General features: G+C 45.4%; 1 protein-coding gene across 1 annotated transcript in view; it reads right to left on the minus strand.

Annotated features, from left to right (window-relative positions):
• The window catches only part of Abcc4 (ATP binding cassette subfamily C member 4), a 211,006-nt gene that overhangs the window by 131,931 nt on the left and 59,723 nt on the right, over positions 1-19,352 (minus strand). The window contains exons 5-8 of the mRNA XM_036198541.1: positions 11,921-12,010; positions 10,552-10,715; positions 8,997-9,122; positions 6,953-7,202 (exon numbers count right to left, since the gene is read on the minus strand). Coding sequence (XP_036054434.1) covers positions 6,953-7,202; positions 8,997-9,122; positions 10,552-10,715; positions 11,921-12,010 — 630 coding nt within the window. The remainder of the gene's footprint in view (positions 1-6,952; positions 7,203-8,996; positions 9,123-10,551; positions 10,716-11,920; positions 12,011-19,352) is intronic.

The raw sequence follows: 19,352 nt of genomic DNA on the forward strand, positions 1-19,352 counted from the left end.
ATATAGTGACCCCCAACCATGAAATTACTTCCACTGCTAATTAATAACTCTAATTTTGCAACTGTTATGAATCATAAAGTAAGTATATGTAACCCCTAAAGGGGTTATTGAGCCACAGGTTGAGAACCATTGTGCTAGAGAAACCAGAAAACACTTGAAATTACAAGCACAGGCAAAGACTTTCTGAAAAGGACTTTCTGAAAATTAATGATGTAAAATGGCAAATGGGTTGGAAAAGCTTCTACATGGCAAAGAAAACAACAGTTAAAAGATAATTAAAGATTGGGAGAAAAATTTTTCCCAGCCAGTCATCTGACAGGGGATTAATATCTAGAATATCTAAAGGACTCAAAAAACTAATTACCGAGAGCCTCAAGTCATTCCATCAATATGTGAGCAACAGGCAGTTCTCAAAAGATGACATATCGGAGGCTGGAGAAATGGTTCCAGTGGACATCTACCACAGCTTCCGACTGTTGTGATGAACACCATGCCCGAAAGCAACCTGGGGAGGAACTTTACCTTACAGTTCTCAGGTCACACTCCATCACTGAAGGGAGTCAGAACAGGATCCTGTAGGCAGGAGCTGATGCAGAGGCCATGGAGCAGAGCTGCTGACTGGATTGCTCTCCACGGCTTGCTCAGCCTGCTTTCTTTCAGCACCCTGGACCACCAGCCCAGGGATGGCACCACCAGCACTGGGCTGGGCTCTGTTAACCAACCAGTAATTAAAATGTCTTCAGCAGGATCTGATGGAGGTGTCTTCTCAATCGAGGCTCCCTCTTCCTAGATGACCCTAACTTGTGTCAAGTTGACAAAAAACTAACCAGCCCAGAGGTTAAGAGCACTGGCTTCTCTCCCAGAGGAGCTGGACTTGATTCCCAGCATCCACACAGTGGCTCATGACCACCAGTAACTTCAATTCCAGAGGACACAATGCCCTCTCCTCAAAGCTATGGGCACCAGGCATGGACATGGTACACAGACACACAGGCAAAACGTCCATGCATATAATATTAAAAGAATTTTTAAAAAAAGACAAAGTACAAATGAGCAACAAACACTGAAAACCACCCAACATTCTTAACCACCGGGAAATCCCAACTCAGTCAAAATCTCTATCACTGAGAAAACACATGACAACAAATGTTAGCAAGGATGGGGGGCAGGCGTGACCCTTAAACATGGCTGGTGGGAATATAGATTAGTTGGCAATAAAGAGGTTCCTCAGAAAGGAAACCCTAAAAATAAAACAGCCATGGGGTCTAAGCTTGTCACTGCTGGAACATATCTGAAAGTGTCTAAGCCACACCGGAACTTCCACATGCTCCACTTATCACAAGTCACAACAGCCGAGTAATCCGTCAACATCTCCCTCCATGTGGGACCCATTAGCAGATGAATGGCAAAAGAAAATGTGGTATACAGACATAATGGAGTTTTGTTTGGCTATAAAAAAGAACTAAACTATGTCATTTTCAAAAAAAATAGATGGAACTAGACATGATCCTACAAAGCAAAATAAACTCAGAAAAACAAGACAAATACCATGTCTTCATTCATATATGGAACCTAGATTTTACACACACACACACACACACACACACACACACACACACACACAGAGAGAGAGAGACAGAGACAGAGACAGAAACAGAGACAGAGAGACAGAGAATATAATGTGAAAAATCTTATTCCAAGGGAGCAAATAAAAGATTAACAAAAGAAAAAAGCAAATGATATTAATAAGAGAATAGGCTCACACCACAATGTATCATAAAATAAACGAAGCTTATATGCAAAAATAAACAACCAAGGTGTCACAGAAATGAAACAGCCTAGACCAGTCCTCCCCTGCAGCAGTGACTAGGTAGCACATCCTGCTAATTGTCCTTAAAACCTGATGTCGGTCATCTGTAAGAACAAAACCCCCAACATCCGGCTTGTACATGGCAGTCTAGAACAACCTCTAGGTGTCCAAGCACCACCATGGGACCCAAGCTGAGGCCTGGAGATGATGACTATAATGGTTACCTTCTTCAAGCCCACCTGCAGCCTCAGAAGATGATACTCAATAGGGTCATCTCCCATTCTACCCATTTCCCATAAGGCCACACAGAGAGATGAGGAAGATTCAGGGTTCCTAATACTATAGAACATCCCACTAGTCTGGAACTCGTAGTCAAGTGAACTGTGTCCTCCCCAGTATGGCTCTAGTGTTTTGAAACTTAATGGCCAACATGATAACATTCAGTTAATGGCTGCTGAGAGAGGGCAAATCGGTTTTCCCTAGGATGAGGCCACGAACTGGTTCTCCAATACCAAGTGCTCAGCCCTAAAAACATACACACATGAGCAGCACCAAGTGGACTCAGCGGGTTTTATTTTTATATTTAAATGTATTAAATCTATTGTCTTAGATTACTGTCCTATTGCTGTGAAGAGGCACCGTGACCAAGGCAACACTTATAAAAGGAAGCATTTAACTGGGGGCTTGCTTACAGCTTCAGAGGGTCAGTCCATTTTCATCATGGTGGGGAGCATGGCAGCAGGCAGAATAGAGTGGCTTACCAGTACCTTATCTCTTTCTTGTCATGGCGGCGGCAGCTGGCAGTATCTTCCCGCCTCAGCCTTCCACCTCCCAGAATTCTCTTTTCTTACAGGTAACAGTACAATGAGAAGAGACTGAGGATGATCAGTGTGTGTGTGTGTGTGTGTGTGTGTGTGTGTGTGTGTGTGTGTGTGAAAGAGAGAGAGAGAGAGAGAGAGAGAAATGTCATAACGAAACCCGTTATTTTGTAAAAGTTAATAAATGCTAATAATGATGAAAATGAGGTGGGTCTTTGGGCTGAGCTTATAACTAATATACTTGCAGAGTCTAAGCGATGATCCCTAGTATGCAATAACACAATTTTAAGAGGCAGTCTTTTAAAGGGGTGATTAAACTACAATACAGGCTCTGCTACTGTGAATGGGATGAAAGCTCTTATGAGAGAGGCTTCATATAGCATACAGCTCTCTAGGTCTTCTACCGCATGAGGACACAATGCCCCGGCCCTCCAGAGCAAGGCAGAGAGTTATGATACTGGAAACAGTAAACAGAGAGCCAAACCTGCCTGAACCTTGACCTTACACCTCCCAGAACCATGAAAAACAAATTTCTGTTCTTCATAAATTCTGGAGTTTAGTTATGGGAACACAAACAGATTAAGACACCCCTCTAGAAACATGTCTTGGAGTCCTTATTACCCTCAGAACCTTGGAAGTTGTCTTTATTTGGAAATAGGATCTTTTCAGATACAACAAAGACAAGGTCATGTGTGGGCCCTAAATCCAACACAGCAGCTTCTTTAATGAGAAATATAGATACACAGGCACAAAACAACCATGGCCTTGGGGACAGAGACTGGAATGGTACCCAGCAGCCCCTGGATGCTAAGTCAGGAGAGGAAGACTGTCCCCTCTGGCTTCTGAATGAGCATGGCTCGGCTGAGACGTGGAGTTCACACCAGCAGCCTCCACAACTGTGACAAGCAGGGACCTTTTGCTTCCACACAAAACCTCACAAGTAGCTTTGCATGAGAACAATAAACTCTCTGTGAAAGGGCTGTACCATGGAGCTCTGAACCCACAGGCAAATGTCACTGACAAAGAGGGAACTAAAGCAGGCATCCCATCAGAACTCGAAAGGAAACAACACCCACGTCATTTTTCATTCTAAAACTTAAAAAAATGTGTTACGTCTTTAGAATTCTACCTTTCGTGGTATCTGCCCCCTTTGACAGTACTCCTCAACACCACAACCATCTGGACACCACTAAGCACCTTCTTCAGACACCTCTCCCAACACATACCCCACTGAACCTCCTAGTGACCCTCCAGCCCCCAAATGCCTCCCCTCCTTCACACAAGGACCCCAGGTATGTTATCACCATAGTAACAACTGGCACATCCTGTAACTGTCATTTCTACCAATAGTGTTGACCCAGCATCCTTTAGGTAGCCAGTGACAGTGTGCACCAGTCTTACACAGCGGAAAACTAAGCACTGAGAGAACTGTGGAAGCTCACCAGAGAATCCATCCATCAGTAATGGCTGAACTCAGGGCAGAAGGCACTCATGGAGCAACGCCCAATGCTGGAGAGGGATATGGGATGTAACAGAGAGCAGGGCCATGTGTTAGAAACCAAGTGTGATCAGGACAGCCACAAACCCAGAGTCCAAATACCCACATCCACAGGAAGGAGAGAAATCTCTTACAAGGCTTACAATATTCTGCATCCTCAAAGGTCCTAAGCAGTGCAGTCAATACAACAGTGGTTAAGGAACCAGATGTCTCAGCAGGACCCAGGCTCTGTCACACACAAGCTGGGCACCAGCCGCCCTCCGAGAGGTACTGGCTCTGTACGGCAGGGACAGTAGGTGCCAACACTTAGTGACTGTTGTTGTGTGCAAAGGATGAGGAGACAACCTGGCTTGTGCTACCCATGCAATAGCTCTGAAGCCTTGGGGAAGCAAGTATAGCAACAGCAAAATTACAACAGATTAACACAGTGTGAAGCCACAGCAGGGAAAAGTTCTACATGATACACCGAGAATGAGCTAGAGCCAAAATATATCCCCACATGTTGTCTTCCCAGATTTGCAAGTTTAGAAAAGAAAAGAAAACTGCAGTTGAATGGTATGGGCCATCTCAACAACACTGCTTGGCCACTGTCAGAAGGAATAAAAAACTCGTTTGTGCAGAACTAACCCTACATAACTGAGCTCTTCCATGGGCAGTAATGGTATGTAATGTTTGACAGTTTCACGTGTATACAATAAAGTGTCATCATCTTACCCCCTTTCCCACTCCCTATCCCTCCCCTCCCCCGCTGGAACCCACGTTCTCCATAAGCCCCTGCTACTTCTGTGGCTTCCTTTTGTGTGAACCACTTGGAGTTTCTTGGCAGAATGTGGGGGAGAAATTATTCGCTGGAACAAGGGAAAAATGTCGTTGGCCACATTGCTGAGGAAAATGACACACCTGCCACCAACAACTGTTAACTGTCAATAGGTCTTCAGGGAAGGCTGGGCTTCATGGGTGGCTCTTCCGTCCATGATGAAATGTTGACAGGCTCAGTTTCTCCAAGGTCTTGCGCAGATACACATATCTGCAGTGAGTTTGAGCACAACGGCTTTGTCAAGTCCAGAAGACAACTTTTTGTTACACATCATCTGCTGGGGATGTCTTACTGTATGCTGTGAATATGTTGCTCTAATTGATCGATAAATAAAATGCTGGTTGGCCAGTAGCCAGGCAGGAAGTAGAGTATAGGTAGGGATAGCAGAGAGGAGAATTCTGGGACGTGGAAGGCTGAGTCAGGAGATGCTGCCAGCCACTACCATGAGAAGCAAGATGTAAAAGTACAGGTAAGTCACAAGCCACTTGGCAACTTATAGATTAATAGAAATGGGTTAATTTAAGATATAAGAACTAGATAGCAAGGAGCCTGCCACAGCCACACAGTTTATAAGTAATGTAAGTCTCCGTGTGTTTACTTGGGTCTGAGTGTCTGCAGGAGCTGGGTAGACACAGGAAAACTCCAGCTACAATTTCCCCATTCCCTGGTTCTTACATTCTATCTGGCCCCTCTCCTCCAAGTATCCCTTAAACTCTGGGGAGTGACCGAGGTGCACAATTCAGGCCCAAGGACTCCAGGCAATACTTGGGAAAATAAATCAGAGACTTCAGGGCAAAGAAAAAAAATCCTGGCTTTTATGGCAAGCCTGCCCCCCTCCCCTATGGCCCCAAGATGACTAAGTTGATCTGTTACTGGAGAAGCAAGGCTACTGAGAACCAGAAACCAAACAAAGTCACCCCAGTCACCTTCACACCAACACTTAACGCCATTGCGTTACAGACCAGTATCAAGGTTACACGATCTGCCCTGAGCAGTTTAGGAGTAGCTACTTAAGAAAAGCAGAGGTAAGTGTGGTGGAAATCAGCAGACTGGCTGAGGGAAATGCCAGCCAGAGGAAGGCTCTTCAAAGAGGAAGCAAGAGTGAAAAGCAGACCGCAGGGGAAAGGTGGAGTGAGAGAGGAACAGGCCCAGCAGCTAAGAAGGAGAGAGAGAACTATTCTTAAACAGGGCTTGTTTGGTTCAGGCCGCTGTCTCTCTAAGGAGCAAAGGCTCTCCAGCCTCAAAAAGAATTGTCTCAACTCAGGCCTGGACTCAGTCCCCATCCACTTGTCCAGTGAGCCTAGAATGGCAGTTCTCAACCTGTGGGTCACGACCCCTTCTGGATTCCAGTGACCCTTTCACAGGGGTCACCTAAGACCATCTGCATAGCAAATAATGACATTGCAATTAATAACAGTAGCAAAATTATAGCTATGAAGTAGCAACAAAGTAATTTGATGGTTGGGGGTCACCACAACATGAAGAACTGTATTAAGGGGTGGCAGCGTTAGGAAGGTTGAGAACCACTGCTCTATGAAATTTGCGTGTTTTTCCTGCTTGGACACACTTCCCTTGTTCCGCAGCCACCACTCATCCATCAAGCGCCCTGCGCCGTTGCTATTTATATTGGGCCCATAAACGACCAGGAATTCCTCTGCCTTTTAGCACACTAACAAACAGGACATCATACATCATTTTGGATTGACTAACAGTTTGGCATTCATAGGGTTAAATTTCACCAGAGACAAAGTGACACTAAGCCAAAGGAATCATGTGATGCAGGAGATTCCTCCAACGTTAAAACTGTCCTTTACATCGAGCGGTGATGGCATGTGCCTTTAAATCCCAGCACTCGGGAGGCAGAGGTAGGCAGGTGGATCTCTGTGAGTTCGAGACCAGCCTGATTTACAGAGTGAGATCCAGGACAGGCTCCGAAAGCTACACAGAGAAACCCTGTCTCGAAAAACAAATAAACAAACAAAACAAAAAACCCTGTACTTCCCACGAACCTTGATCCTCCGGATGCTGATCACTGTCTCTGACACTTTCTCGATGGCTGAGGGGAAGAAGAGTGTAACTGTCAGCCTCACAGCACCATACAGAGTCATTGCCACAAACACGTGGCTAGCTGTGATCTCATTGCCAAGCAACACGTAGGTGGTGAAGGTCACAAACAGGATGACTTTGTTGGCGATGAAAAAGGATGCCATGTTCATCCCTCTGAGGTAGGAGCTGCCCAGAATCTTGGAAATTTCCTTCCTAGAAAAGAGACATATACAGATTTTCACATAGAAATGCCAACATCAATGTCACACACATAAGGCCCCTTGTTAGGTAGTACACACGTGTTAAGATAAACCGTGAGGGCAAAAGAGATGTCTCAAAGAGCTTCCATGCTAGCATGAGAACCCAAGCCAGAGCATAGCATCCATATACACAAGTCTATGCTGCTCTGTGCCCCATGGAGCTCTGGGCCAGCTATTTCTGCCTAAGGGACACTCAACAGTTTTAGGGGAGCTATTCTTTCCTCCAGCAAGATGCTGAGCTCAGAGGGCACAGGCTGTGTCTCACTCACTTGTTGGTCACCTGTAAGGTGCCTGGTCCAGGACTTACCTTCAGGTATGTGAGTAGGATGAAGTTGAATGCTTTATAAAATCTACTCTAAGTGACCCAAATGTCATTCTGCATCTCTAGCACTGAGGAGACAAAGACTGGTCCCTACTACTCACTGGTGACCAGCCTAGCTGAGTCATTGGACCCCAGTTCCCAGTGAGAAACCCTGCCTCAAAAAAATAAGGTGGTGGGATCCTCAGGAACAGTACCTGAGGGGGACCTCTGGCCTGCACATGCATGTAAATACATGTGCACAAAGGTATACCTACACACATGAAAACATGCACACATGTAATAAATAATTTTATATGGCCTGTGACACTACAGAATCAGTGGCTAGCACATTCTCTGGGGTCAGCTTCAGTAAAGCCACACAGGACACTAACCCACTTTACTCATCCAACCAAACACTGCTAGAGGTACAGGATAACAGTTTGGGTCCCTTTGAGTTGATTTTATCAAGGACTCAAACAGACACATTCAACTAGCATACCTCAAGGTAAGTCCCAGGTCAGGTACCTTACAGGTGACCCAAGGATAGATGAGACACAACCCTTCCCCTCCATGAGCTCAGGAGAGAACTGTACCCCTAAAACTAAGATTTTGTCCAAAACTACAGACAAAAATAGCTGGCAGAGACACATGGAGCATGGAGAAGAGGAGTGTTGTTGGGTGAGGCACGCTTGGCAGAACCCACAGACAAGGGGTATTTCAGATATGAAAATCTCAGGTGTCCAGAGCTACAAGAGATTATGAAGTCCCTGTGCCAGAGTGCAAAAATAAATACATGTCTGAAACAAAACAAAGGAAATGATATTTCCATAATACTCATTGGAAGGAATAACACCCCTTCTTTGAGTCTGGCTTGACACAGGGTTACTCAATCTCCATTGCCCCCCCACTGCACTGACACCAAGTAGAGCTTTATTTTAAATGGAATTTTCTCACGTTCTTGTGTCTTGGAATCATTATTTTTTAGAGAATTTGAAGCATTCAGAAACACTTGGAATTCCATTTTATTATCAGTAAGAAGCATATAAGATGTGCATTTGAAGGCTGGCCACGTAGCTTAGTAGTATATGGTACAATGCTTGTCGAGAACATGCAAAGCCCTGGATTCAATCCCCAGCACCATCAAAAACAAAATGAGAGTGAAAAAGACACACACACACACACACACAGAGAGAGAGAGAGAGAGAGAGAGAGAGAGAGAGAGAGAGAGAGAGAGAGAGGTAGCTTTTGCCTGAAAATAATGGTCCATGGAAGCCCAGGTTAAAAAGATGTCTGGATCGTCATACTGAACATTACTGCCACATGCAAGATGGCACATATCATATCTGGGTTGAATTACCAAGGAAACAAATTGAGAACTCTAATTCATTCAGTAAAATTAGGAAATAGAAAAGTGCGCAACACAGTACAATCTACACCAAGACTTACTTCCTCAGACTGGTAATGAGGTCAGCAAATGATGTCTCCCACGCGTACATCTTGATTATCCTCATGCCTGTGATGACTTCATTCATAGTCCTGATCCTGGCATCCGTCAAAGCTGCAGTCTTACTCCTGAGGGGGGACAGATGTGACAGATGAGCCACAGGGAAGGCAGCCAACCTCTGCACATCAATCACAGGCACAGTCAGGGACCCAGGATCAAAGGTGGTCGGTCCCGAAGCTCCTATGCTCCCACAGCACAGGGGGGTCCCATTTCTGCCGACTCTGTGAGTATCATGGAGCATTTTCAATGTTTGTTGAGGAAAACCAAAAGCGAGCCTGAGACAACCACTTCACCTCCTGGAGGGGCGCCGAAGGGAGGTGAGGGCTACGAAGTTTCAAGTCTGACACAGACATAGTTGACGGAGGTGGAATGAGTCGGGAACAAATGTGGGGCAGAGGACACAGACGCTTTTCCGTCCCATCGGGAAAAGAGTCAGCAAAAGCTTCCGAGTGGCAGGAGGCAGAACTGGGTCCCCGGGACCAGGAGGGTTTCTTCATAGCCAGGAAGGGAGAGAACATTCACTGCAGAGGAAACTACGCAGACTCAGAAGAAAAGAGCCCGGCACCATCAAACAACACGGCACCCCCACCCCGCCCTTTCCAGCCTCAAATCCAGACATCTTGATGGAGACTTGCTCTGATTCTCGGTGCCTGCTTCAGGTCAAGGTCACTGTATCATCATTTAGGCTTTTGTGAGCAGCCATGTGTCTGACACACACTGCTAGGACAGCGAGGCTTCGGAAGGGCCCTATTGAGATTGGCCCCACCCCATGAGAACTTGTAATTCAATAGAAATGCTGAAGTAAAAACAGTACATAGATATGCGTATGTGAGAACCCCTCTGTAACATTTGGATTTGGATTATGAGAAGGCTCAGCTGGTAAAATCCCTTGCTGTCAAGCATGATGATCTATCTGAGTTTTACTCCTGGGACTGACACAGTAGAAGAAGAGAACACTTCTACAAATTGTCCTCTGACCTTTTCATTAGCATGTGGATACGATCCTCATAGACACACAATAGACTGGATGGATGGATGGATGGATGGATGGATGGATGGATGGATGGATGGATGATGGATGGATGGATGGATAATGGATGGATGGGTGGATGGGTAGATGGATATATAGATGGTAGTTAGAAAGATAGGCAGATGATAGCAGATAGATAGATAGATAGATAGATAGATAGATAGATAGATGTAACAAGATATACAAAAATAAGATAAGTAGATTTACTATTACTTAATGTTTAACTAACATCATACATGTAACTTATAGTAAGAATGCTCTTTAAGAGGCTACACTGAAAAGCCAGTTGGGAGCAGCCAGACCATACCTTCACCTTTCCCCTCTAAAGACCTCCCCCGCTAAGCCTGAAGAGCCTGCAGTATATGTAGAGCACATAAGCTAATAAGTGTTTATTTTGTATCTGGGTAGCAGTCTCGGGCAGATGCATTACCAAACAGGGCATATTTTTGGTCTGGCATTCCTCTTACCGCAGTGACGAGAACAACTTTCCAATACAGCTTTGCAGAGGCAGAAGAATAACCAGAACAGCCATGCCCGCTAGGCAGGAAATGCCTATTTCCACCCAGAGAAGGATGGTCACTGCAATGGCCTGCAGCGGCCCCGCCCACAGAAAGTGCAAGAAGATTGTCACCTGTGGATACAAAGCCAACACATTCTTAGGACTGTAACTAAAACAAGGTGGGTGAAAATGCATGCCAGAAACTTTATGCTCCAAAAGGTGGGAATCCAAACAGAAACAGTCACAGTAGGTTTAAATCTACTTAGGCAGAATTACAAGTATCTTCTGCAGAAAAAAACCATGCTGGTGCAATGAACAATAGACCATGGGCCCTGATATGGGATGGCTTGGACTACACCATCCCAGGGATGACCTCATTTATTCCCCCTCATATGTGAGAGCAGCAATCCCCAGAATGCTCTCTGCCACATAATTGAACTCCATCTCCTCTGGATCTCCCCGACATCTCAGAAAAGTCTGTGCTATGACCTACCACATTCCGCAGCCATTGCTTATGTGGTGAACCTCTAACAGGAGGACTGAGTTCTTAGGACAGTATCTTGCTTATCCCAAGCTCTAAGTGAAGTTTATGTTTGATTAATGAAAATCTGAAAAGGGAATGACTGTAGTTCACTACAGATCATACAAGAATGTTCTAGACCTTGCAATCAATCTATAAGGTAGGTATAGAAAAATGGGTGTGGGGTGAGAGGGTTGCAATGTCTAGTTAGGAATCACCCATGTGGCATGACTTATCGAAGTGTTCATATGTACCAGGTACCATATGGAGACAGCCATACTGGACACTCCAGCCCTCCAAGACTTGGTCCTCAAGAAAGGAGAAAGGCCAGGCGGTGGTGGCACATGCCTTTAATCCCAGCAGAGGCAGAGGCAGGCGGATCTTTGTGAGTTCGAGGCCAGCCTGGTCTGCAAAGCAAGTTCCAGGAAAGGCGCAAAACTACACAGAAAAACCCTGTCTTGGAAAAAAAGGAAGAAAGAAAAGGAGAAAGACAAGTAGCTGGATGTTCCACTGCCATCTGCTAAAGGTTAAGGAGTGGGCAGGGGAGGGCCGCCACTCAGGACTATTATCGAGTCAACCAAGTTGGGGAGGAATGCTGCTCTCTGATTATTGGTGTGTTGCAGACAGACAATATCACAAAAGAGGACTCCACAATATAAACACATCTGACTACATCTATGCTGCACACAGAAGTGAGATGGGATTAAAAGTTCCTGTGACCTCCTCCACAGAATCCTGGTCTACACCAAATCCCTCATATTTCAGCAGGTTAAAGGGGGAGGAAATCAGGGCAGGAACAGACAGAGCTGGAACCTACTTGATCAAATTTGTTGACATCGTTGGACAGCAGGTTGACTATCTGGCCCGTGGTTGTCTTCCCCATGGCCGTGTTACTTAAACGAAGGGCCTGGAATGAAGGAACAAAGGGAAGAGTTGTATCTCATAATGATCCTCCGTTCAGCCCAGAAAACAGAGAAACGTGTTTTCGGGGGTGTCATCTGATGTAAAGGCCAAGGTGATGTGTGGTAAAAGTGGCAGGCACTGGCGGCTGTGTCCTCCAAGGACAGCCACACAGAGGTGAGGGGAAAGTCCTAGCTCATATTTTTAATCTTTACATCTTTTATTTAAATATTTATTTATGTTACATCTCGACCCCAGTTTCCCCTCCCTCCTGTCTTCCCTCCCCCCACCTCTGCTCTGCCCCTTCCCCACACCCCTCCTCCTCCATTTCTCTTCAGAAAGGGGCAGGCCTCCTACGGATATCATCCAAACACGGTATTTCAAGTTGCAGCAAGACTAAGCATCTTCCCTTGTATTAAGGCTGGGCAAGTTGACCCAGTATGGAGGAATAGGACCCCAAAAGCCAGTGAAAGTCAGAGACAGCTCCTGCTCCCACTGTTGAGGTCCCACAAGAAGACCAAGCCACACAACTGTCCCATATATATTCAGAGGGCCTGGGTCAGTCCCAGGCTCCTCAGTTGTTGGTACAGTGTCTGGGAGCCCCTATGAGCCCAGGATAGTCAACTCTGTGGGCTTCCTTGTCGTGTCTTTGACCCATCTGACTCCTACAATCCTCCCTCCCTCTCTTCAGCAGGATTCCCTGAGCTTGGCTAATGCTTGACTGTGGGTCTCTGCATCTGTTTCCATCAGTTCCCAGCTCATTTTTTAAATGAATGACCACATGTACTTCAGAGCCTACCAAAGTAATTTTGTACCAGTTCATTACGGAGATAGTGAAAGGAGAGGCAAATGACACAATATGGATTATTAACATTGAATCCACAATTAATTCTCTGTGAGACATCACTTAAGTACACATGGCCTTGGCTTTCTCCTCTTTATACAAAAATGGGCCCTCACTTGTCTCAGAGAGTCACAAATGAAAGAGAAACGTCACCCCTTGACTGAGTATCTGCCAGGAAGAGGACCCAGAGGCCCAGGAAGATCCACAACTGCGAGGCACAGCTTTTGTCTCCAGAGGCAATGCTCAACTTGTGCAGAGGCAGGTGTGGTTCAGCATGAGGGAGCAAGCAGCAGAGTAGCAGACAGACAAGGGGGAAGACCTCCTTCTCCAGCACGGCAGGCAGGAGAGACCACGGAGGGCAAGGAACAGCTTGTGGGGCAGAGGAAAGCTGCTATGGGTCAGTGGGCAGCTCGTGGGAAGTCAGAGAAGGGAAAGGTGGGGGCAGCTACGTGGAACAGACCCAAAACTAGACTTGGAGGGTAGATGGATGGAGCTAAAGTCTGAAAAGGAACCTAGAACGGTGAAGGTGATTTGTCTGTCTTTGTTTTAAGGTATTGTATACCTCATTCCCAGATGAGGAGCAAATGAAGAAACAGGGTGGCAGTCAAAGTACCAGATAATTGGCCAGTGGTTATGCAAAAGAGAGCCAGACACAAGGAAAACCACAAGAACACAAGGAACTCCATGCAAATACAAGTTTCCAGTCATAAAATAGCCCAGCAGAGTAACATCTGCCTGTAATTCCAACAGTTGGAGACAGAGACAGGATGATCACAGAAAGTTCAGGGCCAACCTGGGCTACAGAGCAAGGTACAGACCACCAAGGCAAGAAAAGAGAAAAAATACACCCTAGTGGGTGGCACCATACCCATGAGAACATGGTCAGCACAAATTGGCACCAGTGGGCCATAAAGATAGATGATTGATAGATAGATAGATAGATGATAGATAGATAGATAGATTGATTGATAGATAGATAGATAGATAGATAGATAGATAGGTAGATAGATAATAGATAGGTAGGTAGATAGATAGATAGATAGATAGGTAGATAGATAGATAGATAGGTAGATAGATAGATAGATAGATAGATAGGTAGTTAGATGATAGATAGATAGACAGATAGACAGATAGATAGATAGATAGATGATAGATAGATAGATAGACAGATAGATAGATAGATAGATAGATGATAGATAGATAGATAGATAGATAGACAGACAGACAGATAGATAGATAGATAGATAGATAGATGATAGATAGATAGATAGACAGATAGACAGATAGTTGGGAGAGGATGGGAATGAATCTGGGAGGAATTAGTGAGGAAAGGGGGGGTATGATAAAGATATGTATGCATGTATGATATTCTCAAAAAAGTAATAAAAATGTTATACCTAAAATGCATGGGAGCCCAGGACCTGCACGGGTCTGCAGCAGATGAGTCCTAGAACTGAAAGGAGAGGTGGACACATGCCCATCCCTGACCCAGAAGCTATCGCCAACTGATAACCACTGGCAAATGAAAGTCCCTTTTCTCCAAGGGAGCCTCACTGGGAAGCAAATCACTCTTGGGAGCTGGCCGCATGCCCAGGGTCTCTGTGTCTCTATCTGTTTCTTGTGCCTTTTCATGAGCTCTTTCTGTTTATTTGCACTGTCCTATTCCAATGTGTTCATTTTTGCTTTATATTAGTTGATTATTTTCCCTTATAAGCCTGTTTGTCTTCTAATGAGAGACAGACAGAGGGCAGACACAAACGGGAGGGACTGGGAGAGGGAGGAAACTGTGATTAGGATATGTTATATGAGGAAAAAATCTATTTCCAAGAAAAGAAATTTTAATTTAAAAAAGACCATATTATACCATTTTCTGCTTAATGCTCTCTCTCACCCTGGGGCTAAAACACAGCCTTCAAGTCCCTTTCTTTCTTCCTATTTCTGAAAGATACACACACACACACACACACACACACACACACACACACACACACATGAGTCTACACAGTGAGGTCCTGTTTCAAAAAAGAAGAAAAAAGGGAAACAACAACAGACCCTCCCCACATTAGCCAGAGAGTGCACACAGGTGCTAAGGAAAGAAACAGAATTTGCTGACTCTGACCACTGATGCTATCTGAAAACATTTTTAGCACCTAGGTTTGCATTCAAACATGTGTCAATTCCCATGCAGAAAATACACAGTATATTTTAAAAGAACAGGTATTTAATCCTAATTTTATTCTATTTTGTTTTGTTTTGTTTGTTATTTCAAGACAGGGTTTTTCTATGTAGCACTGACTGTCCTGGAACTCACCCTCTGCCTCCCAAATGCTGGGACTAAAGGCACAGCCAGCCATGGTACCTAATTCTAACAGTTCAAGTAAGCAATCCCAGAATTGAACAGGTAAAAACAGGAAGGTTGAGTTAGACTCCAGACTGAGCTAAGTCAGAGCTACACACACACACACACACACACACACACACACCCTGAATGGATGGATGGATGATGGATGGATGGATGGATGGATGGAAGGATGGATGGATGGATGGATGGATGGATGAAATGAGAAGACAATATCATACTCTAATCCTAAACTGATCATAAACAACAAAGAGAAAACAAGAGTCAGAACAGTTGCATTTACAGACTCCCACTGTCGCAAGAGCACCGACAGCTGGAGACACGGGTGTCCATTTGTGTAAAACACAAGACCTGCTAGTGTGTAGGGTTACCTGTCACCAATCACATCTGTAACCCAGGGAACGAAAGCCTGAGTCATGGAAGTTCACACACAAGCGCTATAGCAGAAGTTACCAGGAGTCAACCATAACTGTGCCATCAATCCTAAGACTGGTGTTTTGTTTTTAAAACTGTCATACTATGGTTGGATCAGAAAGAAAAACCAGTGACATGCCTTTAACATTATCAGTGAGGAAGGCAGTTCACAAACACAGCTGACAGACTCCTGGCCTCTGTCATGAAAGAGTAATTAATTGGTGCCGGTCTACTGGCCTTGCCCTCCACTGTACAGCCATCAGATTGGACAGCACAGGAAGGGGCTCCCCCCCCCCCCCCCCCCCCCTATGACCGCAGGCACTGCAGGACTGTGAGCCCTGAGGGAAGGAAACTCAGGAGCCGCTCCAGACTCACCTGGCTTTCTGCCCAGAGCCATTTCTGCCCAAGTAGAAGTACATTTCTGCCACCCAAGGAAAAAAGATGTCCACTCTGAATGGGAGAGGCACTGGAATTTATGGCCACAGCCACATAGGACAGGCCCAGGATTTTCTGCAGGGATTTAGCAAGGGGACTTTGCCAAAGCCTTCACTGTCCAGGGGCAGGCTGAGTGCCAGAGCGGAGTCTGAGGTCAGCATGGCAAGGAGACGCCAGAGTTCTGCCCAGACACAGCAAAGGGTTCTTCCTGACTGCCACAGCCATTCAATAACGATGCCAGGAAGGCCATGCATTAGTGATAAAGATCTGTCTAGAGAGTCAGCCAGGCCCTTGGACTGAGTTCAGTATGGAAACTGCTGCCCTACAGCCGAGTTATACAGAGGCAGACAAAGTCATGCTTGTAGGACCAACCTCAGAAACAGAAACCAACACCATGCAATCCAGACTTCTTACACTATGTCACTTCCAACTCAACATGGTAGATCAATTACTGCACAGGCAAAAAAAAAAAAAAAAAAAAAAGTGACCCATAGTTACAGAAGGGGGATGTCAGCAGAAAGAGACACACATCCAGCTCATGGAATTAGCAAAGCAATAAAGAACAATAAATAAATAGATAATTTTAGGAGAGAAATGGACACCATCAAAAAGAAACAAGCAGAATTCTAGGCCTGAAAATGTGCAACATCTGAAATTATAAAAAACAAATTACTAATTAACATTAACAGTAGATCGTTTCCACTGGTCCATTTCCAGAGTAACTAATGTTGTGGAGGGGCTCCAATCTAGAGCCCCCATGCTAGGCAAGCTCTCTGTTGTTGACCTGCATTCCTACACCTTCGTTTTCCTTTTTAGTTTGAGACAAGATCTCACTAAGTTGCCTAGTCGGGCTTTGAACTTATGACCACTGCTTTGGCTTCCCAAGTACCTGATATTATAAGACTATGTTCTTATTTCTGTAATGTACAATACGAATAATAAACCCGGAGCTGGGCGAGGGAAACGAGAGTGAAAGGTAGGACAAACCGCAGAGCGCCGTGGGAGACTACCATGCAGTTTAGCCAGAATCCTGAAGAACAGGTTGAAAAACAACCCTCCATCTGGAGGAAGAGTAACAGGGGGAGCCAGGCTGTGGCTTGATGATACAGCACTTTCTATCACAGTCGGGGCTTGGATATGATCTCAGCACTGGGAGGGAGGGAGGAGGGAGGGAGGGAAAGACTAGAATCCCCAATTCGTGAGGAAATGTTACTCTGCATACCCAAGAATCTTAGGGAAAAGCAAGAACGAAAGTGGACAGACTGAGCTTAGACACTTCATGGTCATCCTGATAAAAAAAGTGGCTCCATGGCTTTTCATTACACCAGTCACAGCAGTCTACCTTCACACAGCTGTTCTTGCAGAGGACCAAGGTTCTGTTCCTGGGGTGGCTCATACCACCATTAATGCCAGTTCCAGGAGAGGCAATGCCCTCTCTAGGCCCTGAGGGCACTTGCATTCATGAGGTACCACACAGACAAGTAGGCACACAGCCATACACATAAATAAAAATAGTTCTTAAAAAATTACAAAGCAAACAGTATCTCCCATTCATTTGATAAACTGCTTTTCTTATCCGGATTATTTTCATCAGTAAATAGGAAACATAAAACCTAAACATGCGTCTATAAATACCACCACCTATCAATATGGGTAGAACGGGGACCACTGTCCTTCATGTCTATGGAAGTGACTAGACTGGAGGAATGAGCTTTCACTTTGGGAATCTGGGAGGACTAATCTTGACTGATAGGATTACTTGTGGAAACAGACAACCGAGCTTATGTGTGTTAGATTTTCTATTTTAGGGTAATTGATGTGGGCCACTCTCCATGTGAGTAGCGCCATCCCATGGTCAGTGGTCCTAACTGCAGGAGGTGTTTGGGACCCTGCGCCTCATGCTCCTGTCATCCTGCCTTCCTGTCATCACAGACTCTAACTGTGAGCTGACTAAACTTTCCTTCCTACGGTGTCCAGTCAGGAGCTTTGCCACAGCCCAAGGCAAGTAACTAACAGAGAACCGCCTCAACAGAAACCTCCTAAAAACCCTTGTCTAGCAGTCCTGCTGAAACAGATGTGAGAACAGCTCATGGTCACGCTGCAGATCCCTCACCAGTGTCGGTGACCTGCAGTGTGAGCTCCTCCCAAAGGGCACATTCCACTCTTCTCTCTTGTCCCTTGTTATCAATGACAGCTATCCTTCAGACTACCATCACACTAGGATCCCATTGCTGACTACTCTCTTGACACAGTAGGTCAAGGCAGAGTGGCCTAGCTCGGTGTAAACACCTAAGGGACTTTCACTGTTCAGTGACCCTGCCCGAGTTGGTCAGATAATGTGGCTTCCAGGCAAATGGGGCATTACTACGAGAGGCAACTATGATGGGTATGCTTATCTCACTGAAGCACAACACTACCAGTACTTTTCCAATACCGCTGGCTGAGATGCTTAGTAATGCCATCACGCCCTCCTCAGGACTGCACTTTCTAAAGACAGGCATGCTGGTTTTCCAAAGGGGGATCCAGGAACTGCCCAATATCCTCCCGCAGTATGGACATACCAGGAACTGTTGCACACGGTCAGTCTTGCTCCCTCTCATTCTGTAGAGGGAAACTGATTCAAGGAAATGAAAAAGTACAAACAAAACCAACAGCCCGCCACTCTCCATAACCTGAAAGAGCAGCTGCCTTGAGGGTTTTTCTTCTGTGTTGTTTCTTTTTGGATAAAAATAAAACATGTCCATGGCTAACAAACCTGTCTCTGAAGGGTGCGATGTTCACCCACTCAAGGCACCAAGAGTTTTCCTTTTGCTCCCCCTTTATCTCTCATATATTATCAGACAGGCACAGAGCTGACTAGCCAGGTGTGGCCCTGTGGATACATTACTATCCAAGCATGGCGTCACCATGTGAACCCATCCGGCTCCATTTAAGGAGGACCCTGAGATCTGTGTTCCGAGGTCACGCTTTGAGTCAGGTCAACACAAAAATCCAAGCTAGTCAAATTCATCAGAAGCCTCCACATCCCTTCCCCTCATCCTCAGGAGCTGATGTGACACACGGCTCTTTCTGCCACCAACTCCTTGGTTTGAAGAGAAGACCCACTGCGTGGGAAGGGAGAAGGACCCAGCAAGGGGGTGAAGCTGAGCTAGTAGAAAAGAGTGTGGAAGACCCAAACAGAACATAGACACAGCACCCCTCAGGGGAGGGTCAAAAAGAAAGTTCTCAAATCTTCTTAAAACTCCTTTTATATTTCCCTGATTTGTCTCTAAAATACAACACCCCCCCCCCAAAAAA

The sequence above is a fragment of the Onychomys torridus genome, chromosome 9 (assembly GCF_903995425.1).
Source record: "Onychomys torridus chromosome 9, mOncTor1.1, whole genome shotgun sequence".
Lineage (NCBI taxonomy): Eukaryota > Metazoa > Chordata > Mammalia > Rodentia > Cricetidae > Onychomys > Onychomys torridus.